Below are 27995 nucleotides of genomic sequence, written 5' to 3'. Positions count from 1 at the left end.
GTCCAACCCCCCTGCAGGGAGCAGGGACACCTTTAACCAGATCAGATTGCTCAGAGCCCCGTCAAACCTGGCCTTGAATGTTTCCAGGGATGGGGCCTCCACTACCTCCTATGGGCAACCTGTTCCAGTGCCTCACCACCCTCATTGTAAAGAATTTCTTCCTTATATCCAGTCTAAACCTACCCTGCTTCAGTTTAAAGCCATTACCTCTTATTCTGTCACAGCTGGCCCTACTAAAAAGATCTTCCCCATCTCTCCTATAGGCCCCCTTTAGGCACTGAAAGGCCGCACTCAGCTCTGCCCGCAGCCTTCTCTTCTCCAGGCTGAACATCCCCAACTCTCCCAGCCTGGCCTCATAGCAGAGGGGCTCCAGCCCTCGGATCATTTTAGTAGCCCTCCTCTGGACCCTCTCCAACAGGTCCATGTCCTTCTTGTGCTGAGGGCTCCAGAGCTGGATGCAGGGCTCCATGGGAGGTCTCACCAGAGCAGAGCAGAGGGGCACAATCCCCTCCCTTGACGCTGGCCACGCTTCTCCTAATGCAGCCCAGAGTACGGCTGGGAAAGGGGGAAAGCAGCATCTTGCGGGCACACAGATTGACACAACACGGCAAACCCCAACTCACCGACGTCCACCGGGACAAAAATTCAACATCTACCGAGTGACTCCTCGCGAGCGGCGGCTCTGTATTTGGGGTTTTTTTCCACAGCAGTCATCTTTTCTCCAAGTATAAACTCTTTTTTGAAGAATACCAGGGCAGAATGTATTTCTGCCTTGCCTAGCAGATGGTGAAATGAAGGGCTTCAATTAAAACGTGAAATAGATCTGTGAACAACTGACTGTGTAGTGACATTAAAATTCAGATTGATTTTAATGTGTGTATTTGCAATGTGGGGTTTTTTTCCACAGCAGTCATCTTTTCTCCAAGTATAAACTCTTTTTTGAAGAATACCAGGGCAGAATGTATTTCTGCCTTGCCTAGCAGATGGTGAAATGAAGGGCTTCAATTAAAACGTGAAATAGATCTGTGAACAACTGACTGTGTAGTGACATTAAAATTCAGATTGATTTTAATGTGTGTATTTGCAATGTATTTTATAGGTCAATTTCCTTAAAGAGTGCCAAAGGAAAGAAGATGCAACCAGAAAATACTGCCAAGGAAACAGTCCTCATTACTGGAGGAGGTGGTTATTTTGGCTTCCGGTTAGTGCATTAAATAGTTATTACGTACAAGAATAAATGTAAGAGATTGCTGCTGGTGAGGCAACAAAATCTGTCTGTAAAAGTGGAAACTGTGGGCCTGAGATGCCTGATCCAGTTCACCCCATGCAATCATCTTGGACCTCAGTTTTAAACAAATGTTATTCTGCTTCCATGTGTTTTAACTAAATATGTTATTCTGTTTCCAAATGTCAAGCATCACCTGACTTGCATCATTTACCTGTCTGGTCACCTTTGTCATGGGGATTTAGATCATCATCTTTCAGCCTACTCCGAAGAGCAAGCCTATACTCACATGCAGATCTTTCTTTGGACAACAGGCCATGGCCTGCAAATAGTTACACACGTGCTTATCTATATAGATTAAATACTCCAGCTGCTCTCTACTCTCAAGAATATGTTTATTTTTACGGACAGTGATGTTTGAGGATTAGAGTTGTTAATAAGGTACATATTTCAGTGAAATCCATTTCCCTTTACTGTAGCTGTCTCTGCAGGCCCTGTAAAGAAAAAAATCCTCTTTTGAGCCCTAGACTATCTTCTAGAGTACCTTCAGAGTTATAACTGCTTACATAGGTGAGAGAGATTACCATCATGACCAAAAAGCAAATTTCAAGTGTGTGTGGGGAAAAACATCTCCAAAGATACCTATCTGACTTCTGCTTGGCTTTTTCCTCCATTGTCTCCCCCTTTAAGCACTACAGAAATACAACAGTTGTAGGGAAGGGGGAGAGGCATACCAGACTTATACTTTATGTCAATACCTGTGTTTATACCTGTGACTTGGAGTAAAATGCGGACATGTGGGAAAGCGTTCATACCACCTTAGCAGCATCTCGCTCATTCCTCTTCTCCATAAATTTCAAACAAAGTGGCGACGACCAACCTATGGTTCTGACAGAATTGGGATGGCACAAAAGCAGTAAGAAAAAAACAAAATTTTTTTTTAAATAATTGGCTACAGGTTTACATCTGAAAGGTTTGCTATTGCTGATATGTAGGGGGCAGAAGCGAAGAAATAGCTGTGTTCTTCCAAAAGGCTACTGAAAGCACTTCAATTATTTCTGTTCTGAGTTTTCCTTTACAGCAGTTCTGCCTCTTTTTTTTTTTTCCTCCAAAGCATGAGAAATTAGTTCAGTACCTAAAGTATCACAGCTGAATCTTCCCCATAGTAGATAGCTGAATATTTAAGACTCCCATCAGAAAAAAAGGAAAAAAAAAAGGAAAAAAAATCAGTATTAAAATAGTTAATAGTCTTCTCTTACCTCCAGATGAAATGTTTCATGTATCATTATGCTATGTATACTAACATACGGTTTCTATCATGTTTCAGTTTAGGTTGTGCCATATACCAAAAGGGAGTTGATGTGATTCTCTTTGATGTCCTGAAGCCACTTCAAACCGTGCCAGAGGGAATAAAATTCATACAAGGGGATGTCTGTTGCCTGTCTGAAGTGGAAGAGGCTCTTAGAGATGTAATCTGTGTATTCCATATTGCTTCCTATGGAATGTCTGGCAGGGAGCAGCTGAACCGAAAACTTATAGAAGACGTTAATGTGAAAGGAACAGAAAATGTCATCCAAGCCTGCAAGAGCATGAGAGTGCCGAGTCTGGTTTATACAAGTACTTACAATGTGATATTTGGAGGCCAGATTATAGAAAATGGGGACGAATCTCTGCCTTATCTACCTCTTCACCTTCATCCAGATCACTACTCCCGGACCAAATCTTTAGCTGAAATGAAGGTGCTGGAGGCAAATGGTGCTGAGCTTGGAGATGGGAAAGGTGTATTAAGGACTTGTGCTCTCCGACCAGCAGGCATCTATGGGCCTGGAGAACAAAGACATCTTCCAAGAATAGTTAGTTACATTGAAAGGGGACTGTTTAAATTTGTATACGGAGATCCTCTTAGTTTGGTGGAATTTGTACATGTAGACAATCTAGTTCAGGCTCATATCCTTGCCTCTGAGGCCCTCAAGGCCAACAAGAAGCACATAGCTGCAGGCCAAGCCTATTTTATTTCAGATGGCAGGCCTGTAAATAACTTTGAATTTTTCCGACCGTTAGTGGAAGGTTTGGGTTACAAGTTCCCAACCTGGCGCCTTCCTCTCTCCCTTGTCTATTTTCTTGCATTCCTTACTGAAGTAGTTCATTTTCTTGTAGGTCATGTTTATAATTTTCAGCCTCTCCTCACTCGCACAGAGGTTTACAAAACTGGTGTCACGCATTATTTCAGTATGGAGAAGGCCAGAAAGGAGCTGGGGTATGAGCCTCAGCAGTATAGCCTGAATGAAGTGGTTGAGTGGTTTAGGTCTCGGGGATGTGGACCAAAGCCGAAAACATACACCATTATGCATCTTGTTAGGGATGGAGGATTGCTCTTGCTGCTGATTGCTGTGATGGTCTTATGGTTTCCATCTGCAGTTACATTTTCACTCTGAAAGATGAAATGCTGAGCATGGAGGACAGAATTCAGTTATGTTTTGACAGACAGGTAATAAAAAAATTAAAACCCAAACAAATACACATTTGTGTCATTCAGGTAAATATCTTTAACAGTTTTATCCCTAAGGAACAGAACTGCTGAGTAAAAAGGTGCAATTTTTATACATAGTTCCTTTTCAAAGTAAAATTGATCAGATCACTAACAAGATGAAGCTCAGTATTACCGCAAGCAGCATTTTATTTTCAGGTACAACAGCACACCACAGTGAATGGAACAAGACCAGGCTGGACGGGGCTCTGAGCAACCTGATCCAGTTAGCGGTGTCCCTGCTCACTGCAGGGGGGTTGGACTAGCTGACCTCTAGGGGTCCCTTCCAACCCAAACCATTCTATGATTCTATGAAGTGTCCTTAGACTGACCCTTCATTCTCCCTGATGGGATTATACTCGTGATCCCTGCCCTCTATTCCTAAAGAGTTTGTGCTACATGATCCAGAGGAGAATAAACTTATTCTTGGACCACAGTCCAAAACCAAATTCTGCTTTCCAGCTTAGATGTATATATGCCTAACCAAGATTACTGGATAAACTGCTAGACATTTTTTTTTTTTTTTTAATGACTACATTCTGGTATGCTTTTCTAAATCAACTCTGTGATATCTAATGACATTTCTCAAAAATGCACGATGGTTAATCTGTTACAGCAAAGTGCTTGAAGCAGCACAGATCTGTAGATTTTTCTAACAGTAAAATATGCCTGTTTAAAATGAATGAGCTAGCTAAAGTGCATTCATAAATAAGAAATATGATTTTTCCCAGCATTATTGAATGGTTAAACAAATAATCCATCAAAGACATTTGGTAAGTGATTACGTTCATGTTCCACTGTTTATAAAACACTTTTAGCCTTTAATAATATTTCTTCAATGCCTGACACCATTTGAATAGAACTTCACCTTTGTAGCAGGACAATAAACACTTGATACAGTGAAACTCGTAATTTTGTGGAGTTTTAAGAACAGAAAATAAGACCTTGCTAAGTACAGGTCACTACTGTCTCTAGCAACTCCCTCATCTCTTGTCAGTTTAATATAGGAAGAGATACCAAGACACTTCACCTCACAATGTCAAATCACAAAGTTGTTTTCCCTTAACCCATCAGCATTACAGTTTCAGTACTTCTTGATAAAAGGAAAGTCCTTCAAGAAGTTCACACTTCTCTTTAAACTTTAGTCTTTCCATTTGCATAGCTGAAACTACACTGATCTGAAATGAATTTTGTGTAAGTTCCAGTTACTTCAGTTCCGTTAAACTCTACTGCGATTTAAATGGGGAAGTGAAGAGGAAGTGACAGACTGTTCTACTGCATTGGTAAGGGATTCTCAGAAAACAAGAACGCTTAAATAAAGAAACCAAGCTGAAAGTCCACTGCCACCCCTGTTTAGAAGATGGAGATTTTTGTAGTTAATGATGACTGAAGACAGCATTACTTTTTGAATGTTTTCTTTTCCTGGTAAGTTTACCTTGGGAAAAAAAAAAACACTATTGATAACTACATATTTTATTTTGCTTGAAATCTGACTCTCCTCTTCTTTCATTCCCCTACCAGTCTGTACACCATGAAAGAAACTAAATTTAATACTTAGCTGGAGGGACAGCTCAAGGGAGAGCTTTTTTTTTTCTATAATAGCAAATAAATTGAGGGGGCCTGGGGCAGCGGTGTTTGTGTAGCAGGAGAGTTGCATTCCTTTATAAAGAGCTTATGTGCCTCCAACAGAGTGCTGACGGCAGAAGGGCTGCTTTCCAGAAGTCATTAAGATACATCATCATAGTCCGCAGAAAGAAGAAACCTTCTTTTTAATAGAACAGAAAAGAGACAGTCGTGACCTCATGAAAGCATTGGACTGCAGTTCTCTTTCCTACAGGCCCTGTTTTTTGAAGTGAAAACCTCTTGGTTATTTTCCCCTTTAAGTTCTCTGTTTTTTACACAGTGTTATCAGAAATAGATTAAAAAACTTCAATACCAGCAAAAGCAACTGACAAAACAACACGTACAAGAAATCACACAAGCCTGTTGCACAGAACCTTCGTATCGGTATTTCACGCTAAGTCTTGTAGAAAGATCTTTTTAAGATACGGAACATAACTCCTGTGCCCCAGAGGAATTTCTTCTGCTGTTTGGGATCTTTTTATTAGCAAAACGCAGCTGCTGCCTTTCATAATTATCTCAATGGTGGGGTTGGTGGAAAAATCTATGACTGGGTCCTAAACTCATGAAGCCTAAATCCACGCTGTTAGCGCTGGCTGAGGTGAAAGCCCTGGATAGCTTTTTAGGTACAACAGAAGAGAAGACCCAAAAAAAAAAAAAAAAAAAAAAAATCAAAACCCACAAATACCAGAACTCCTGCAGAAGCGGAGCTCAACATATGGACCTTTTCATTTGTCTGGAGTCAAGGACAGAACTTTCCCCTGGTAACAGACCAGGGGGGCATTATGTTGTCCTAACGGGCCATGACTCCTGCCTGAGCACGGGGTACTAAATCAGGTGCTTGTTAGGAGAAACAAGCAGCGGCTTGGCAATGGCTAGCCCAGGCCCCAGCAACAGGCACATTCATTAATTCCCTATCAGTCAGCCCCATCTAGTAAAAAAAGCAAGGTCCTGACTACAGAAGAGGTGAAGGATACTTTTCCTCTTTCCAAAATTAAAACAGGAAATCTGTGGCTTCAGGAGATGCTTTAAAATGGCTTGAAAATTATGTATGGATAAAGCCAGTCACAGCTGCTCTATTTTAAGCATTTTACAATGAGAATTCTCTCTCCTTCTCCCTGTCTTTTATTTGTTATTACTACTTTTGCTTAAATAGCTGAGTAAATGAATTAATTCAAGTGTTGTGTCTGTTGCCAAATTTCAATCTATTATCTGTTTTCCTGAAAGTGAATTACCAGAAATGCATCTAAAAACTGAAAAAGCAGAACTGAATATATAGCACAGCTTCAATTTTTCCTAGCCCTCAAAATTATTTAGCAATTGAGAGGTGCCTCACTATAAAGAATGATGCTGACATTTTAAGTGAATAGTTTAAGAATCTTTGGTCAGCTGCTTTACCTCACATACATGGCATGTCAAGGTAAAACTCTGCCAGGTATACATGAACAACTTACACTTCTAATGTATATTTAAATGTACTTATTTTAGAATGTCAGTCATCCTTAAAGTAGACCAGATTTTTATAGTGCCTTCTCCTAAGAGACCCAAGCAAAATTTTCCTTCATTTCTATTTATTACTAATGTCTACACAATTTCAACAATATAGTGGCATATTTAATAATTTATGATGTGATCCTCAGAGAAAAGTGTCCTGAGCGCTGATAATTTACACATACTGTAAAAGATCTGGGGATTAAATTGCAATTCAGGAGTACACAAGTGTTAAGGGAACTATTGCTTTATTTTAGTCAAGCTCATGATTCCCTCTTTTGCTAGAGCAACAGCTAAGAATGTAGGCTAGCAATGAATGAAACTGCACTTTACATTCTTTTAAAACTAATAGCTGCGCATGTTTATAAAAAATATTATGGATCAGAAGATAAGTTTGGCTCCAAAGTGATTCTGAAGGTTAATTTTCATTATATTTCTATTAACTTCTTTTTCTAATCATGTAAATAGAATTTCAGTCTGGAACAAAGTCAACTAGTTGGAAACGCTGGCTCACAACTATACCAGAATTCAACAACTGTACTTCAGCTTCCATGCTGCATTCAGATTTTTACAACTACTTCGGAGAATTCAAAGATAATCCCTGGTGCATGGCTAATACCATCTCACCATCGAGAAGGTTAGTTTGAGAACTGCAAAACTGGGAAGGAAAAAAAAAAAAAAAAAAAAAAAAAAAAAAAAAAAAAAAAAAAAAAAGGGTTGCAACAGAGAAACTTATAGATGCATTGGGGTGGAAAAAAGTGAGAATATATGCAACAACACACCTGAATGAAGCAATTTTTTGGACTTCAGAACACATGCATACCAATACTCACAAATTCAAAGGTTATAAAGACCCTTTGGCTCATCTAATGACCTCCTAGAAGACCTAGGCTGCATGTAAGTCACGTTGATTCCTGTTCAATATGCATATAATTTTTACCAAAAGACTGAGAAAAATTTTGTTCCCAAGACTCCCAACAATGAAAAAAAATCACAACATAAAGACAGCGAGCATCCACCCAGCAGCACCTCCGCCCACACAACCTTACGGGCAGAAAGCGTGCTGATATAATTTTATGGTGAGCATCAAGATTACTGTTCTTCCAAATTGCTACAAACTTAATCTTTGCCTTGCTCAGACTTTATTGTTTGAGTTGATCCAAATCTTACGGTCACTAGGGCTGAAGTTTATATCTACCTATCAGTGAAAAAGGTCGGTTAGGAGTTGCAAGTTAAACATAATCTTTGACCTTTCCCTTCTGCCCTGTTTGTTTGCAGCCAGATGAAGTGTGACAATAGCCATGTCTATGGAAACAACAAGTCAGTTCATCCTAAAAAACACAGAGATGACCTTCCTCCAACCTCTAGCAGAACATGCCATAACACACCAGCAGACCACTTTGCAATAAGAACTCACGCATACTGCCTCAAATGACTGGCAAAATTCATGAAATTCAATGAGCAATGCTCAAACAAAGAAGCATTTGGCATCATTCACATCACTGCTGAGATATCAAAAATTATTTATTAAAAATAAGTTATTTTAATGATTTAAAACAGTTTCTATAAGAATATAACAATTTAACAGATATTAACTTCAAAAAATTTATAAATGTTTTTCCTCCTAGCACACACATTCAAACCTACTTTCATATTAAAACAGTTGCAACTGTGAAAAAGTTGCTACCAAGTCTGCCCTGACAAGGAATTGAGAGGTGAAGTTTTGGAATTAAAACACAGAATACAAGAAAAAAGAGACGAGTTAGTACATAGCCTTGTCCATCACTTGCAAGTCAACGAAACAGCCAACGCAGTATTTTCCTTCTGAATACAGTATAACATTATACTCTGGGGAAAAGTCTTACTGTAAAATGAAATGCATTTTCCTAAATGCTGAGGGAGTGCCTCTTACAGCTTTTGACATCATGTATGTGTGGAGAATGGGCACAGGACTTTTCAAAGGACTATAAAATGTGCTAATTCTTAAATATTTGCACAGCAGCAGCACAAGGAACTCCTGTGTTCATCACACAATGGCTGTCCTGTGTCAGGAATATACACATCAACAAAAGAAGCCAGGACAAATGAAGAATTTGGTTATGTCTGCTCTGGAACTGAGCTTACAAAAAAAAAAAAAAAAATCCTCACAAAAAAAGAGAAAAAACCCACCACAGCAACAGCCACAAGCTCTAGGGTTTGATCTCCCTAAGCCCTCCCATCTTGTAATCTCCTATTTCTTATGATCAGTCCAAACCTAGCTGGCACTCAGCTGCCTATAAATCCTGCCCCACCTGTAGCAACAACCTCAGGACCTTCCAAACAAGGCTTTGGGCCACCTTGTCTGATCAACACTGACAATACAGTGTTCTCACAACATTAAATGGGAATCACGGAGGCTGTTGAATGAAATATATAGCACAGGGACTGACCATATGATGAACTAACCACGTCCTGGAACATGCTACAAAATGCATGCACACCAAAGGTCCCCCTGCTCAAGGAACAGCAACTGGACCATCCCATTACACCTGGATACTGCAGATAAGCCCAGCTTTATACCGCAGTCTAGGTTACAGCTCCACCTCCCAAATCCACAGTTGATGCAATTTTTACTTTGAGAGGGGTTTGCACCCATCTAATCCTTGAACAGGTCAATCACAACTGGGTACTGAAGAGATTTCAGGCAGGAGGAAGAAAAGCAGAGAATTGCCGTTAACTTTGCCCTCTTCTCTTTTTCAGTGGGGTTATTAGTAATTAATTTCTTTATAATAAAAAATTCGCAGAAGCCACCCCATTATGGGACACACTATTACAGAACTTTCATCTTTGAGACAAGACTGTCTTTACAGAATAACTAAAATCTCAAGGGGGTTCCTCAAACCAGCATCTGTGAATGCACAATGGCATCAATTAAGTGCCTCTTGAAACAACAGAAGTCATAGCGTGGGGAGCAAGAGAAACCGAAAATTGCTGAGGCAGCTTCATCAGGCCATGAATCCCAAATCCATGCAAGTTTTCTGTGATCAGAAACACAGCACTATGTATGCAGCATTTTATGCCTCGGGCAGTCACTTAAACAGAAAAACTGAACTCCTCTGCACACATTTGAAAGTTAAAGTCAAGCATACAGATAGCAAAGCTCCACCCATGTAGAGATAAAGCAACTAGGAATTCGGTAGTAATAACATAGTGCTAGGACAACGGACCAACACATACACAAATTATGACAACTGGTGTTAAATATGCCATCGAAGGACTTTGGTTCTGTTCTGGCAGGAAAACACACTTGGTAACCTAACAAGTTTTCTCATCTGTAGCTCCATGTTCTTAATTTGATTAAAGCTGTAAGAATGATGTACCTCTATATTTGTGCACGCTATTATCCTTGGATTAGATGCATTTTGGGAAAATGATTACAGAACACTATCATTTGACGCTATCGTCTGATTGCAAGATTAAAAATGGACAGTTCATTAAAAATTCATTTCTAAGCACATTAGCAGCTGAAAGGATTTGCAAAATGATACTATACCGAAGTAAATGCTTTTCAGAATTTGAAATACCCTTCCTTTCTGCAAATAAACAGATATTTCTGACTGCATATCTTAAAACCTTTCCTTCCAGTGCCTTGAGGGTGTGAACATAGGTTCACAGGGGCTATGAATACAGGTTCACACATCATTCCTTTCTTAAACCTTTACAAAGAGTTCATCAGGAAAACCACAACTACAGTCACAGAGGCTATTTGGTTTCAACAAAATTAACATATTATCTAGTTCTCAAAAATGTAACAGAAAACTTTTGACAGGAGACAATACAGTATGAGCTATCAGCTGCCCCAAACATTTTTACAGTATCAGAAGTACAACCTGCTGCCTTGGGCACTGTAACACACATGACATGACAATGCTGGTGTAGAAGTGCTTTTACAGCGTTTAATAAATTAAAAACTCACTACCAGTTAATCTTAAGGAGCCAGGTTGTTAAAGCAGTGTGATTCCATGCATGCAAATGGTTGTGAATGTCTTATCTATAGCCTGCGTACACAAATATAGTAGATGATTTATTTGTACTTCAGGTATTAATAATGAGAAGTGAGGTCTATCCAACTACATGCCCTCAAATTTTAAAAATCTTGAATACACAGAAGGTCTGGCCTGCACACAGGGTATGCTTTGTACAGAATATAAATTATTAGGAATTAAAACAGTTTTTCTTGTAACAAGAAATTATTAAGGAAACCCATCTTTCCTCCTCCTCCTCTTCTTCCAGTCATTCAGTCTGATGAGACCGTCATTGAGCAGGATGGCCAGGATAAATTAATATCTCTTCCTGAATTGCACCATAAAGCACGCATCAAAGAATGACTGCTTTAAGAGTAGAATTTGCTGTTACTGACTTTCTTCTCCTTTAATCTTAAGGGAAAAGAAAAGGGAAAAAGTCAAGTCTACTAGGAATTTCTCAGAGGAAAACAGTCTGCCAAGTTCAATTTACTTAGATACGAATGGCGAGTAATGTATCAACAACAAGCATTACTATTTTTTTTCCTCAATAAATGGGAGTAAACCAGTGATTCATGCAGCTGTTCAACACACACAAAAAAGGGTAAAAACATTTAAAGGAAAGTCTTCCTCCCATCCCGTCTTGAGATCTACTCAAGACTTCCTCCTGGTACATGAAGCCTCTGTCTGTCTCCCTCACACCCAGCCCGTAGGTGGCAGCAAAGGGGAAAGATCCTTCCCCTCAGCTTTGGACCGTGTACTGACACACTTAACCCACGATTCTATGTTGTTACAACTCAATACTGTTTTTATCTTTTGCAATTTGTGTATCTGGAAGCATCTTCTGTTCCCACATATATAATATGCTAATGACATTTCCAAGGACGTAACTTTGATAGTGTAGAAGGAGTGAGAACATTTATTTATTTGCCTGTATACACTTCCAGGCTATCCTCCTGGAAAGCACGAGAAGACAGGAATATAAACTCACAGGATTACATGTTTCACTGTGATCACTGAAACAGAGATTTCACTGAGCAGACATTTCACAGCATCTGCTGGCCTCTAGCGGCTTGCAGCCCAGCCTTGCTTCACTGCAGCCCTTCCTTGCTTCAGATATGCTCATTCTACCCTCACCACCCTTTAGATGCTTATTTTGATACATCTGAGATTTACTTACCATAAATCATGTCTAGATAGAGCTGCCTTGGAAAGGAGAATGATTATCAACCCACCTGCGGTTGCATGTGTCTTCATATATCTGTAGTTTGTGCTCATTCACATTGAATTCTTTTAATATAGCATCTCTGTTAGGATTCCTTAAATTCATATGGGTGTCATAAAGGAACAGCTGGTTATTAAGCTCCTCCTGGCGCTTCCGAAGTTGCCGACATGAGGAATAAAGCTCTTCTTCACTTTCCTTCAAAAGAATATTGGAAATCAACGTAACTTGTAAGACACATACCCAAAATGAAACAGAATCAACATAGTTCGGGGGATTCTTTTGTTTTCCTAAACACATTCCATTAGCTGTATAGAATTTTTTATAGAACTAGTTTTGTAAGATGTTTCTGCAATGTTTACGGAAACAAATTAGCTAAGAAAGCACTAAAAAAACCCCTCAGCCCCACAGTATGACCAGCCACGCCCTCTAATGAGGACATCAGGGACATTCCAGCACAAGTCATGAAATGTGTATCTCTGAACACTTCTATTGGAATATCATTCCCTAATAAAGCATGTCAGCCTGTTGAGGAAAGGACAGCAAATGGTGTCTCACGCTCGGTTATCAGATGATAACAGTTTTAAAAATACTTTTTAAAAAGTTTAGGTTTGACTCTTCCATCACGTTTCTGTATCACACGACATCCTGCCAATCCTGGTGCTTTCCTATTGAAATCTAGACTAAAGTTTGAAATACTGACTAGTAAATAGGACCCCTAATAGCAAGTACTCAGACAATCAAGAAAGAAGGGCAGATCCCATATTTCCATGTAGCTATGGCAATTCAATACTTGCAGAGGAACTGACTTAAGTATCTGAAGAATAATTTTCAGCAGTCTGAGTTTCTGTTGTTGTATGTGGCCCACAGTAGAAGGTCTCAAAACATTTCACAAGCATAAAATAATCATCATGATTCCCATTATGACTTCAAATTATTTTAATACTTCAAAACTTTGGATGCAAAAGCTGTCTCCTTTATAGAGTTACTAGTGGGGAATAGTACTGGCAGGACTGAAGTCTTAATTTTCACATCAGCAGCAGAACAAGATACTCATCCTACAAGAAATGACATGCAATCAATAAGTGTAATAAATTCAAACATTTTCAGAGGCGGCATACTAGTAAGAATGCCTCTTTCTACACTCAGTCCAGATCTAGGAAAATTGATAGGTTAGCAACATACCCGAGGGGTTTTGGTTAGGGCAACAAGATCCTTTCCTAAACCTTCTTTTTCCTCCCAAAACTCATTCCTATGCAGGTATGGGTTGAAGCAACTGAAACAGCCTCAGTGCTATGCTACTGATTAAGATTTTAAAAGAAATTTATTTTTTTTAAAGGCAAAGGAAACTTTGTATTCCCAAATCACAAAGGGAAAAGCAGATTGCCAATTACCGATTTGCCAGTGTGAACATCAAGATACATATGTACTACTATTTGTTCTTGTAAGTAAATGTATCCACAAAGCACACAAAATGTGTATCCACATTTAAGAATGTCCACTTCAGTCTTTATGTTAAAAACATATACATCATTGAGGCTGACTGTAATCAGAAAATGCTAGATACACACACACTTTCTGAAGCTGGTAAATCAATTTTCAAGCAAATAAGACATGCTTCTAAATGTAACAACAACCTCAGTATAGCACAATTTCTACAATATCAAGAAAACCGTGTAACTTCAACAGAAACTGCATAAGGCCCCACGTGATAGTTCACAAATGTGCATGCTTACATCTACAATATTCTTGCTTCTCTATTGCTAAGAAATTCCACAGCCACCTGTAATCCCCCTTTATAATTTTGTATTTCATCTCCGAGAGTATGCAGATGGGCTCTGTGTATAAACAGGCCTGTTATTAAATTATATCATTTTATGGAGGGTCATCATTTAAAAAAAAAAAAGGGCAGAAGAACAGATGGAGACAGCCTTGATCTTTTCTGATACTTCTTGAATGATCTGGCAAAAGTTCTAGAAGTTGATTAACTATGGCAAGTCTTGGTTTCTTGCAGACTGCCAAACAAAAGGGAAGTTCTCCTGCCACTGCATTACCACCCAGGGACATCAGACAGTGTAAAAATACAGAGCTATGCTGCACCTTCATTTGCCTTAACAAGCAGAAGGTGCTTCAAGAGTGCAAAATGTGCTACTGTCAAAGGACTTGGTGCTGACAGATTGGGAGACGTACTGCTGCTATGAACAACACTTTAAGAGCTATTCCTGCCCCAGACAAATAATGATCTGAATTTCTGAAGAGAAACCACGTCAGGAGGAATTTGCAATATGTCTACAAGTGATATCCATGCTCAACATATCAGGCAATGGAAAGTTGCTGCCAGTTTTCTCAAAGGCAGCAAGCCAAAAAATAGCAGTTTATCAGGCCTCCTCTGCCAGACTTGTGTCCATGAAATATGAACATTTAAAATAAAAATTTAAAATCTTCAAAGGACATAGGTCTCTTGTTTATACACACACACACACCCCCTCGGTGTCAGCTTCTAGCCCTCTCCTGCCCTCTTGACTCTTTGCTAGCCAACAGAAGGAACTGCTGGCATGGCTGCCAAACACTGTCATTACACACAGTCATTTTACATCATGTGTTATAACGTGGCTTTGTAAAAACCTTGACAAAGGATGTTTGAAAAAGACTGCCACTCTTTTGTGAAGAAGAATGTGACCGAATTCAGTAATTTCCATTTCAGTGTATGCAACTGCAGACTCAAATCCCTCCAGAGACATAATGACTTACAGTTAAGCCAAAATTGGTGTTTTAATCAGGAAAAATAATGTACACTGGCGTGAACTGCAGCGTAAGCTTGAATGGCTGTAAAAGACTACAAGTAAGAAGTTGGATTTTTTTTTTTTTTCTCTGAATCTGAAGGGTACTGGGAAGCACCCTGAAATACCCACTTCCCAGAAGCATCTTTAAACTTTCATCACGTGGCCTCTACACCAGTGTATTTAAATTACATAAAATATTACTGAGATAGAGAGAGTCTGAGAATAATCCTTCTTCTAATCAACATACACAGCAGCACCTTTGGAACACCAAGAAATTCTGTTCACAGATGAGCCACTTTAATGCCTGGCTTCATGAGCAAGGATGCATCATTATTTTTTCCCCTGTATGTTTAAAAATACTAGCACTTCAATTAGGTGGTTCAGAATGCTTAAAAGAGCAGGTTAGCACTTCTGTAAGAACCAGAATATGCCTTCCACCTGACAAGTTGTTTATTTTAATGAAATACTGGGATAAATTACTATCTTCTTTTCATAAAGTGATTTTTTTTTATGTAGGACAAAAAAAGATTATTCTACGAAGTCAAAGCTGAATTTAGCTAGCTTTGCATGGCATTAGCCAGTTAACAGGGGAAGACAATGACCATCCTATTACAGCAAAAACTAGTAGAGGTAATGAGGCTCTGTTAGTGCATTATTTCTTTTAACAACTATGTAATCTGTCCACCCAGAGAGAGAGTAACTCAATTTGCATTACTGGTCTTCCCAAGTACCTGCAGAAGAAATGCCTGACAATAGCACATCAGAGACAGACCAGAAAATTAAATCCTCATTTCCTGGTTTCCACAAAGAACTGGTAACATACGCTCTAAATGCACAAAAAACCCCCAGTGGTTCTCACCAGAACTTGTTGCATTTCACAGTGAACCAGAAGTGAGGCCAGCTCTATATCTTCACTATAGCCATTCTTGAGAGGAACTGATCTAAAACCTAGGGGCAGGGGAACACATACAAAGGACAATTAGAGTCAAGGCAAAGGTTTATCTGCAGTCACAAAAATGGTGCACATGGTCCTGAGGGCTAACAGATTCTTCATTGTTCAAATGCTCTGTGGCTGAGAGCAGGCTTCGCTATGACAATTACAGGGAGGCAAAAGGCAAGAATGGCAAAATTGAGAAACACATGATTTCACATGCTCTTGAAAATTAAAGCAGAAAACTTACTCTTCATATGTCCGCATCTAAGGTAATTAACAAAACAGATGCACTAACACCAAAACAGAAAAAAAACTTCCCAGATTTTACTCAGAGCACATAACCCTGTTGCTGAAATGAAGTAAGTGGTAAAGACATTGCAAATTATTCTACTAATTTCATAAAGTGACAATTAAAAAAAAAAAAAAAAAAAAAAAAAAAAAAGGAATTTCAAGAGGGTGAGAGGATTATTTTAAAATACTTATATGCGACACACCTAGTATCATAATAAACAATTCATTAAAAGAACTCAGCTCAAAAGAGCATTTGTCCTTTGGCACATTGTAGCTGCTACTGAGAGCAAAGTCACAATACAACAATGCTGAACAGCTCTTTCTGACTCGGGCTCGTATACACCCTGATCTTACCTGATTTGATTCCCTTGATGGGAAAAGTGGCATGTGCTAAGAAATTGGGATCGCTGAACATATCCTCCTCATAAACAACAAAGCGCAGAAAAGCGAGATTTGGATCATAAATTTCAAATTTCACTTGCTCTGGACAGGGTGCCCACACTGGATTAAGGCCATTGTCATCTGTAATGAAAAGGAAACATTTGCAGCATGAAGCAATAATTTTATTTCATTCACATATGTGTAGGTATCCCAGGACATTTTCTGGGGATACAAAGGCCCAAAAATCCTATTCACTGTCTGTCTCCTGTTGTAACCTTGCTTCAGAAGGTTTGTATTTGTTTATTTGTGGGGGGAGATAGGAGGTAACTTGGCAGGGATGGAAATCTATGAAGAAAGGCTATTATTTGTATTTAAACATACAAAACCTCATTGGACATGTATTTATAAAAAAAAAAAAGCTAATTCATTGGTCATATTCGTGAGCCTCATGCTCCGCATCAGAGTAAAAGCATGAAAAGCACTGGGAAGACTAATGTACAATGGCTCTGTTCTTACAGTCATGGAGTAAGTTGGTATGTGTGACACAGCCAGGAAGTTTGTTCTCTAAAGTCTTGGTCACTTCCCACAAAAAGTTAAAATCATAATCCTCTTCTCTGAATTACTGAAGAGCCACAATACACGTTCTGCTCCTGATTCTGTGTTTATTTTCCACTGGTATCAGTAGTTTGAATTAGAACCAAAGCCCCTCATCTACTAGAGGAAAACTGCTGCCTCCAGAAATATTAAACAGTGAAATATTAAATGGCTGAGATATTGCCCCATTTCAGGGCACTTAAATGAAGCTCGTGTACACGCACATATGTACACAAACGCATGTCCCTTATCCAGAACTCACCAGGAGTGAGCTTTGATCAAGCTTCTATTGCGTTGCAAGTTATACTACTTTACAGCCCTATATAGCCAAGCTCTCTCCAAGGGGATGCCAGTCTTAGAACCTGCATTTAAATAAACAGTCTGGATCTCACAGTAGTAACTCCCCACTTGAGCCAGACTTTTGGGAACTGACTAGCACTGTTGGAAGCACTTTCAAGACAGCAATTTTTTAAAATATGCAAATACACAAAAACTTATGCATAGGCAAAACCATAAAAAAAGAATTGCAATTTTTTTCCCCAAACTGCAACAGTCCTTTTTTTTCTAAATTTGATTTACATTGAAGTTTCTTAAATTAACTGGCCCTGAGGCAAGCAAGAGGATAATATTGTATGAATCATCAGTCCACAGCAACACTTAATTTATTTCTCCCTGTACAGATTGCTGGCCAATTACAGACAACATAAATTAATGGTCATCCTCTACTCACTTTAAGCGCACTGGAAGTATAACCATAACCCTACAACACAGAAAACCAGAGATACTCACTCACAACTGTTGTCTTGAATTTGTTGTTATCATATTCGGCCCCACAAATTTCTACCTCTACAAAGGGACAAGCGATGCTTCTACCAGGTTTAGGGAGATGACGAGCACCTAAAACCTGCAAAAGCAACTGTAAATTATAAACTCCTCCAAAGGAAACTTGGCACCACTATTTCTGTACAGAAGGTAGCCTACAGAACTAGAGGGAGAAAAAAAAAAAATCCAGAAGAACATGCAAAAATACACACTCCCTCTCTTGAATATGTTTGCACGTATTACATATACTATCTGTGCCACCAATAACATCTTCCATTGTTTGGGTAATCCAACAGTTTTCATTGTAAGATGCTGTAGCTAGACATTGTTTTCATTGTAAGATGCTGTAGCTAGACATTAGGAAAAACTTCTTCACCAAAAGGGTTGTCAGGCTCTGGAATGGGCTGCCCAGGGAGGTGGTAGAGTCCTCATCCCTGGAGGTATTTAAAAGAAGGATAGATGAGGTGCTTAGGGACATGGTTTAGTGGTGGAATGGCAGGGATAGGCTAAAGGTTGGACTCGATGATCTCAAAGGTCTTTTCCAACCAAAATGATTCTATGATTCTAGCTGACTTTCATTACACACAGTATGCAGTTCCAGACCAGGCCTGTAATGTAAGTTTTGTTACCTTTCCTCAGTATTTATTACATATCTATTTTAAAGACATTCTTGCTTTATATTCACAGCCCCTGTTTACCTCCTCCCTAAACTGTAGCAAAAAGCAGTTAATGTGTTTGTTCTTTCTCAGAAAACATATTTTTAAAGGACATCTCTTACTGTACAGCAACTGAGAACAGAAACAAGTTCGATTCCCGTTTGGCACCAGAAGACAACATGGCATAATTTTCAAATAATAAACCTGTCTCTCCATGAAAAATGAGAATGACACTCTGATTAAGTCACAGTGTATTAAATATGATGGGGGGGAGGGGCACCAGCTTATTATTTTTCTGCTTAGCTTCTATATTTCATTATAAATACCTTTCTTCCACACCGGAAATCTCTGAACTAGTTAGTCTGCTGCTAACCAATCTACAATAGTACTCTTCTATTGAGAAGTCATTAGATTGGAAATGCAAGGTAGTTCATTTGGAATTTTTATTAGCAATTATATAAAATTATCCCAGGATTGTGTTTTCAGTCCTATAGCATGTGCTTCATTAGCATGATAAAGATATATATTTTTTTCAGGAACCATTGGAATTAGTTTTATTCTCAAACACACTGACATTTAAAAACAGTATTTTGACAATCTGTCAGATCTTGCTCTGAAACATAATAGCTTTATTTTTAGTTTTATAGATATTTATGACTTGTAAAAAACATAATTTACAAAAGAGATTTACCCTCACTGTCATAATCATCTGCAATTTCCTCTTCGAGTCATTTGGCATTGGGTCATATTCTTCATTTCGCATGCTTTCTGGCTGCAGAACATAGCCAGTGCGTCCATTAAGTGAAAACAAGGCATGGTTCAATTGCATGTATTTATCTAGGGAGAGAGTTAAACAGTCATAACAGAAGATCCTCATCTGAATAAAGCTAAGGAAGTACCAGACTAATGGCTCCTCTCCGTAACTCTTTCTAGTCACCACTTTATCAGAAAGAGCTGGAAAGGTAAATTGGAAGACTCTGTTTCCTTCAGTAACTGAACCCGACAGGCCACTTCTCACCAATTTTAATCCCGATAAACCCGTCTCCATTCACAATAAGTTTCCTACCAATATGTCATAAGCTAGCTGGGCTCTGTACCAGAAAGTGGAGTAAAACTGTTCATCCACTTGAAACTTACTGTAAATATCTCTGCTTGCTTATCACAAAGAGATCAAGGTGAAAGACACCTTTTAGAGTTTGGGGCTAGTTAGGCTTTTGGAGACCAACTCTATCAGGTGATACGCACATTCAAAACCAAACTTTAGTTCATGCACATCCTTTCTTGCTGGGAAGTACAAACAAACAGGACAGCCACAGTGACTAGAATGGCAGGGTGGGCAGAAAGGGCCCATTTATGGTGAAATGGACGGTGGTTCCGATCCTTTTTTAAAGAGAATATTACCTGGAGTTTGGAAGTTAAGAGCCACCATCTGGGAGCCACAAAGCCAGAGGCGAAATGGGTCATAGTTGGATGAGTCAACCCTCTGCCCTTTAGGATAGACACGTGTCAGTCCCTTCAGGTTGTATTTCAACAACTCAACTGGCTTTTGCTTAACAATGTTCTCTGCCTTGGTTTCCACAAAAGAACGGATTTCTTTGAAATCAGGATTTTCTACACAGGGTAGGGAGAAAAAAGTGTGGTTACTACAGGAAGATAGAAGTCAACATTTATACTGCATTTTTACTAACACTTTGGTTTACTTTGATTTGTTTTGTTCATTAATGCAATAATTGGCACAGTTTTCATGCAGACATGGCAAATTGGTTGAGCATCAAGTCTGAAAGTTAAAATTGCCTGCTTGCCACATGCTTTGCAGCAGGGCACGTAAGAGTCTACAGTCATGTTCTCATCTCATCATTGCTAATAACAACTTCTGACCACTATAACACATATTTAAATGAGACATCTTTTCCTGGGTTTAAATGGGGAAAGGGTGAGCCAGGGTTAGCCAATGCCTCAAACAATGACTGCAATTATAATGTCTTAACCACACTGACAGCTTATTAAAAATGTTTGCAAAGAAACTTAAAGAAAAAGGGCACATTTGCTGGCTTCTCCAGCAGCAATGACAAAACACTGGAGTAAGTAGTACATATTTCAGTGTCAGATTCCACACCTGCGCTTACACAGGCCCCAGTTCTCCTATTATAAAACCACACACCATTCCAATAGCTTAAATAAATGGCAAACAGGTTCTTACAGTAAAATTAAATAACGCACAGCAAATACATTTTGAAGGTTCTTACAAACAAATCACAAGTGTTCAGCCAGAATTTTTCATCTCAAAAAACAGAACTGACACATAACTGGTGAGCTTCCTCATGAAAGACACCTATGAGAGGGTGTCTCTAGCTAACTAGTTAGAAATTTGTGAGGTTTTTTGTGACAGTTGAATAGCATCAAATTCCCTAGCATACAATTTCAAAGTGCCACTAAAAACTGCACGGGTGAGGCAGAACTTTGTTTTCCAGTACAGGAAGGATAGATTTTTATCTTCAGTTCTAAAATTTCAACTAACATCTGTAAAGATAGTAGAAAGGGTAAAATTCAGATGTAATACTAAAGGAAATACCTAAATTGTCCTTGGTTTTGCTTGTTGGCTTGCAGTAGATTACCAGATCAGATAATTCAATAGCAATCAATTGATTCTTTTCCCAGTATTTCCTCCTGTTCTCCTGTAAAACATAACAAAGTTTTAGATTACAAATACACTGAGTGTTATGGTACAGTAACTGCAGGGTATACTCTAATGAAATTACAAAGTTGATGCATTCTTTGTTGCCCAGATTCCTATCTGAGAACAGGCTAACCAAGTGGGTTTGGGTTTTAGTTGGGGGTGCTTTTTTTTGGTGAGTTTGTTGCATTTGTTTAGGTTTTTTTAAGCAAGTGTTCCAGTGCCTCCCTGATCAATCCTGCTCAGAATCCTGGGGACATTTTTTTTTTTCTTTTAACATGGCTCTACTCAATTTTAGTTACATTCTCAACTCTATACCTCATATAAATACAAATGCATACAGAAAAAAATGCAAAGTGTCTCTCCATTTAAGTCTTGCTAGTAACTCCCAAACAGCTAAATTCAAACCATATGAGCATCATTCCTGTAGCTTTCTATTTGCACACAAAACCAATAATGTTATGTATGGAAAATCACATGCAATCTTGTTGTCATCATCAGTAATTAATCCACTATCTACTTCCATGTTTGCAAGCACCTGCTCTGTGAAAGCTGAGCAACGGTCCCTGCAACCAGAGACTGGGAACTACTGAAATCAGCAAGACTTGTCCAGAGTGGAGACATTTGGGCTGGAGGCTTTTCAGACTTAAGAAGCAATTACAGGATAAAATATGTTAGAAGAGTCCCATACTGAACAGTGATTAGCCTTGGTACAAGAGGTTATGAAGAAGCAGCAGCAATTAGGGAGTCTTCCAAAAGAATTCCCTCAACAAGACAACCTGAAGAGGAATGAAAATTAGAGCCAGGGAGCCATGGGTTTCCAGAATGTTTCACTGAACCAGAGATTATATATGAAAATCTAAGAAAAGCAAAGAGTAATACGGCATTTAGACTTGGAAATAACCTTGGGAAAAACGGTACAAACCTCACCATATTTAGTGATCCACCACACTTTCCAAGACATTGCACAACAGTAATCAGAGCTCCAAATAACAAAAGACCACTTCTAGATACCATGAGCTCATCTTTAGACATAACCCTCTACTGATAACCAAGCAGGAGAGCTAGCAATAAACAACCATTCCTAGGGGCGTGACAAGTGTCAGGATTAAACAGGAATGACAAGATACGTGAAGCTTAGTTTTACTTTCTGTGTATAATGGACACAGCCCCATAATCAACTTATAAAACACCTGTACCATATTGTAGCATAGTGTTGACTCACTAGGCTTTTTCCTTCCCCAAAATTCAGCCTGTTAACTGTACTGGCAAAAAAGGCCTTTCATCATCTTTTTCCCCTCCCCATGCAGCAGTCTATCATGTGAACTTTCTAGAGGCCACACTGTGAGAAAAGCCTCCTGATTGACAGAAATGAGTTTTAAAGCATCTTTGAACACAGACTGTTTAATACTTCTCTAACTACACAGAGGGAAAAAAAGCTGCCAAGCTCCTGAAGAGCCATTGATGTACCATAAAAAACATTCCATTTAGAGACACTTCTTCTAGGTCATGTTTCTCTTCTTCTCATTTTTATTTCTAAATGAAAGCCTGGCATAAGAACCGTATCTCTCCTCCCCCAACAATAGGTCAACAGCTCCTGTTGCTTCTTCCCTTGCTGAATTTGCAGTCCTCTGCTTGAGACACCAACTTGCCTGCTATAAATAGGATTATGATGACCCTCAGAGCATTACCACTCCAGATGCGAGATAAACAGCATGAGCCAACATGATACTGAAACACATTTTCCATCATTCATAGCACCCACTTAACAATAAAAAGTGAATAAAAGCAACAAAGGAAAGAGTATACTTAAGCATGGGCATTTTAAGGGCTTTTTGGTCACGTTAAAGATTTCTTAAATGCTGGAAAAGATGACAGGGAGCTAAATTAATACATCGGAACAGGAAAAGCATGTCCTGAAGAATGTCTTTAAGTGGCAGTGCTTGTAGAGGGACATAGAAGCTAAACTTAGACAGAATCCTTTAATCTTTAGGCAAGGATCTGGAAATACTACTATTGAAGATCTGATAAATCCAGACTGTGCTACAAACAAATAAAGTATTAACCAAGCAATCCCCTATCAGTGCCACTGTATTCACTGGAAAGTGGAGTTAGTAAATAGGATTAAGAAAAGTTTAGGCAAAGACAGCTCAGATTTCACATAGTGGATCATTTCATTTTACTAGTGGATTCACAACCCTGAACGGAACAGCCTGATATCTGAGTTTCTTCTGTGTAACACTAGGATTGAACCAGTGTAACCAGATGTCAGATGGCAATGGTACCTACTCCGTACCACTAAGCTCACTCCTCCACTGAGATGTAGGGTCAAACACAGACAGCACTCTGCTGAAAAACTCCTGTTAACATAAATTTATGTAAAATGCTAATTTACGTAGCATTCCCAAAAGAGTTTAGGGAACAAGATTCACAGCGTCAATAAAATGAATGAAGAGCAATATGAAAGTGAGTGAAGAACCAGCTGTTAGCAAGGTCTAGCAGTGTATGGCAGCTAAAGACAAATCCTATTGTAAATTTATAGCAGTACATTATAAAAAACAACAGATAGATTTTTATCAATACCTCTTCTGTAGTTTTCCAAGTGATTTCACGGATACTTTGGTACCATTCAAAGAGTTCTTCTACTTTATCAGTTGCAAACTCCACACACGGATCTTCTGGATTCTTAGGTTCCAAAATGAAGACAAAAGGCTTTTTGTGTTTCCCTTGTGGCATTTTCACTGTTAGGCAACACAGCAGGGAAGAAATTTATAATAAAATCCAACAGTTCTTCTAAGCTGTCATTGCTGATTTTATTGCAACAGTTAGTATCATAGAGTTTCATCATATTAATTGTATTAGCTATATTAATACAAGCAGGTGTTATTGGTTAGTTGTTTGGTTTGGTTGTTTGTTTTTTTTTTAAGTCTTTCCTGCCAAACATAAAAAAGTCTACTCAACACAGAAAGCTCAGGAGTCCACGTGTAAACATGAGAAAATACATACCAACATTGTACGTATTGAGTACCAGTATGCCACGACACAGAGAGCCTAATGGATTGTCCTCGATAATCTGAAAAACAGAAGTTAAATCTGTCCCTAAATCTTCTCTTGAGTGAATATGCACAGGACATTAACAAATAATAAATACGCACCATTAAATCTAACCTCAGTTTCACTGAAAGCATGCCCACTAAAATGTTTAAAAGCCTGCTTCCATATCAAGAATTTCTCATTTTGAGAAAAACGTGAGAATCTCTATAGTGAGAGTAGTCAAAATGAGGGGTGCAGCTTCTGTCCTGACACAACTGCTCGTTCTTCAAGTCTGCTTAAAGCTGCAATGACTGGGGCGGGAAATCTAATACATGTGTTTTCCTCCAAAGACTCCTGGCAAATCATTGGAAATGCTTCAGAACAAAAAAGAATTCAACATTTTATTTTTAAAACTCGAAAGTGTCAAAACTGCTTATTATGGAGTTTTGTTTTCTTCCACTGAAGAAATCTTTGTCCAAGACTCTGGACTAGATTTTTAGACACTTCTGAAAAACTTAATAATGGTTAGTAAGATGTGTTTGGACACAATAGTTTTCTTATTTGTAAATATTAAGGCAGTAATTATACAGGCAAACTAGTTAAAAGTTTCAGGCACATTATTGTTTAGCCACACTATCTGAAAAATTGAAACTGGTATGATTTTCTTTAGCAGGAAATCATTATAATGATTTCATAAAACCCCACCAAATCAGCTATCTCCTTACGTAGTTTTCTATGAGGGGTGTCCTGACAAAAACATTCAGCAGCAGAGAACAGCAAAGAATGCATTCATGTCTCTGTTCTGTGTAATCTCAAACACAGCATGGAGAGTCATAATTTTGTAAACCAGACTTCCACTTCCAGTAGGTAGCATCTTCTAGGGAAATGTAGCAGACAAACCTTAACCCTCACCTGGCTTTCAAGCTCAGCAGAGTTATCAGATGACAGATCTTCAACATAATTAGATGGAAAATAGTGTTGGACTTTTTCTCCGTAATCCCCCTTCCACCTGAATTTAAAAGGAAAAGTATATACAGAGAAAAAAAATAGTTAAGAGTTTCAATAGGCCATTAATGAAGCCATAATCCTCAAGAAATTGGTCATTAATACCCCATACTAGCTTGTCTAGCTGACTATCACCAAAATATAAGCGATGACGTAGCTAAAAGCTCTAAAAAAGTGATCATTAACTGTAGTAACAGATTATTTCAGAGGGATTACAGTTACTGTAAACTGCAATTAATGACTTAAGAGGCTTTTTCCCTCTCCAGTACTAAAAATACTATTATGTGGTTGATTACCCTGCAGAAACTACAGGGAAACATTAGATTCCCAAGCTTTCCAAGCAATTTACAAGCCAGCTAAGAAAGAAAACCTCTTATGAAAGGAGACTGTACAGATAACTGAAAAAGGTGAGTTTGATTCCTGAGAAGTACTTAGCAGAGCAAGGAAAGAAACAGAGCAATGACAACAACAGTAATAGATGCGTGACCTCCCAGAATACACAAGTGTTAGGAAAGGATAAATGTGGTAAAGGAAACATACTGGATACAGTGGGCTATAGAGGTTCTGCAGGCCGAGGTTATTACTGTAGGATAGCAAAGTGGAAAAGACGTGAACAGAGGGGGTTCAGGTTTGTTTTTCTTTTTAAATACGCTGGCATTAAGATCTATAAGGCCACAGTTAATAAGCAGCAATCAGACAATAAGCAAAGTTTTTAAAAACTACTACCCAAAGCTCAATTTTTTCCTCCATCTAGTAAGTGACCAGACATTCTCCTATGAGGAATCTTTGTCCTTACCAGCCTCCAGTTTCCTTTGTGACATTATGAATTAAAGCTCCTCGAGAGAAGCTCAATTCATCACTTCTTTTGGCTCTGTAGTCATACAACGCTTTCACTGTTCTCTGAGGCTGTAAGAGAAACAGAGTAAAAGGGTCATCTAGGGGGATGGGTCATAAAATAATCAATAATGCAATCTAAAAAAAAAAAAAAAAAAAAGGGGGGGGGTTTGGATTCCTTTTTTTTTTTTTTTTTTTTTTTTTTGTTTTGTTATGAAGCTTAGAAAACGTAATACTAAAGTTCCAGAGTGACATCTATTGGTGGAAGCAAGTGCTGCTACTCAACTGCTACTCTTTAAGTATCAGCTTGGAAAAAAGAAAAAGAAAAAAAGAATCTTTTTTTTATTGGTGCTGCAACATAATTACTGCAGGGGGAAGAGAAAAAAAAAGAAAAAAAGAAAATCACACAGTGAAATATCAATCCTCTGTCTTCATCACATGTATTCATACACAGTTGGGAGTTTGTAGGCTTAGATGCATACAAAGCCTCCACTTCAAAACCACACCAGCTATCCTGCTGGTCACATTTCCTTTCGGAAGACATCCAGTTTTAGCAGGACAAGCAATTTCTTTATCTTGAATTTACCACTACCCAAATTCTCCAGCAGTAATGCAAATTCATTGGCCAAAAAGCCTAAAAAGAATTACAGCCACAAAATTTACAAGCAGGTGAGCTGTTACAAGAATTTACAATTAGGTGGGTCCTAACAAGCATTAGAGATAAGTAGATGTTTGCTCTGCCACTTGGTTTTATAACATTATATATATATCTTAAAAGAAGACAAACTTTAATAACTCAGTAACAAACCAAAGACACCATTTTTATACAGAAAGCACATAAATAAACTCTGCACCTATTTGTGCATGCAGGCCATGATTGCTAATGGAACTGCGATAATTTTGTGCGCAGACAAATAATAGTGCTCATAAACACACAGGCATGCACAGACACGCACCCCTGGGGTTTACATGTTGTACTTTCTTTCCATGAAGATTCGCCTTTCTCAGACTTAATCTTCTCATAGGTTATTTAATTTGGGGGCATACCTGCATAAGTTTTCATGCCAAATCAAATAGTCTCCGCAGACTCAATAGGAAAAAGTGCCCAAATTCCCAGTGTGGGTGAATCAATATAGGATTTGCAAGCAAGAAATTGTGTGAGTGCAAATTTTAAAGAGATGCTAGAAAAAAGTCACACCCTTCAAATTTCTGCTGTCCAGTCCCCCATACATCAAGCAGCCTAATGCTTTCAGTTTTCCTTTTCATTACTGCTAACAGGAAATCAACAAACAAGTCTCATAATTTTCAGAAGTCTACAGTAAGTGTGAATATCCCTCTTTAAGCATACCACTGTAGGGGTGATTTCACTGGGTTCCACATACATCTTGACATCATAGAGGGAGTTAATATCTTTTTCCTAAAAAGAGAAAGATGGAAAAAAAAAATAATGAAGTTACAGGAATAAAAAAATTACAAAAGTACTTAATGTCAATGGAACATTCATTGCTGAAATTACCTTTTTGACAATACGCAGGCAAGCAGAAGAGGAGGGAAGCCAGACACCTATGTTATGCTCATTTCTATAGTTAAACATAGCTGAACATGAGTTTGTTATTTAATCTGTCCATGCCCCAGTTTAACAAACAGTAAAACACAATGAAACAGCAATACCTCACAAAAGTACCTCTTAAATCAGTCAAATAGCTTTGAGATTGTGAGTACCCTTTTATGTGCAACCAGGGAAGACAATACCTACACTCATTACTTCTGTGTTACAGTACTTTAGGTCCAGTATTGGTTTCACTATTAGATAAAAATTCTAAAACAATATACACAGTCATATTTTTCATTTTCTTCTCTCCTTGTTCCCATTTGGACCCAGTCCTAGAATACAGAACGTTG

At 38.5% G+C, this 27995-nt stretch overlaps 2 protein-coding genes across 2 annotated transcripts in view; one reads left to right on the top strand and one right to left on the bottom strand.

The window, feature by feature from the left end:
* Nucleotides 1–1048: 1048 nt before the first annotated feature.
* SDR42E1 (short chain dehydrogenase/reductase family 42E, member 1) lies at nt 1049–3779 on the top strand. Its single transcript, XM_009647178.2, has 2 exons — nt 1049–1201; nt 2553–3779. The coding sequence occupies exons 1-2, from the start codon at nt 1134–1136 to the stop codon at nt 3658–3660; spliced, it is 1176 nt and encodes a 391-aa protein (XP_009645473.1). The 5' UTR covers nt 1049–1133; the 3' UTR covers nt 3661–3779.
* A 3796-nt stretch (nt 3780–7575) lies between these two features.
* Nucleotides 7576–27995, bottom strand: part of PLCG2 (phospholipase C gamma 2) — a 66021-nt gene continuing 45601 nt past the window's right edge. The window contains exons 21-33 of the mRNA XM_009647205.2: nt 27442–27510; nt 26056–26165; nt 25167–25263; nt 24228–24294; nt 23805–23962; nt 21120–21222; nt 19949–20158; nt 19239–19384; nt 17859–17973; nt 16449–16616; nt 15729–15817; nt 12100–12284; nt 7576–11278 (exon numbers count right to left, since the gene is read on the bottom strand). Coding sequence (XP_009645500.1) covers nt 11236–11278; nt 12100–12284; nt 15729–15817; nt 16449–16616; nt 17859–17973; nt 19239–19384; nt 19949–20158; nt 21120–21222; nt 23805–23962; nt 24228–24294; nt 25167–25263; nt 26056–26165; nt 27442–27510 — 1560 coding nt within the window. The 3' untranslated portion in view covers nt 7576–11235. The remainder of the gene's footprint in view (nt 11279–12099; nt 12285–15728; nt 15818–16448; nt 16617–17858; nt 17974–19238; nt 19385–19948; nt 20159–21119; nt 21223–23804; nt 23963–24227; nt 24295–25166; nt 25264–26055; nt 26166–27441; nt 27511–27995) is intronic.

Source organism: Egretta garzetta, unplaced genomic scaffold (assembly GCF_000687185.1).
Source record: "Egretta garzetta isolate BGI_Z169 unplaced genomic scaffold, ASM68718v1 scaffold39, whole genome shotgun sequence".
Taxonomy (NCBI): Eukaryota; Metazoa; Chordata; class Aves; order Pelecaniformes; family Ardeidae; genus Egretta; species Egretta garzetta.
The sequence above is the reverse complement of the archived record's forward strand: the minus strand, read 5'-3'. Positions and strand labels throughout refer to the sequence as shown.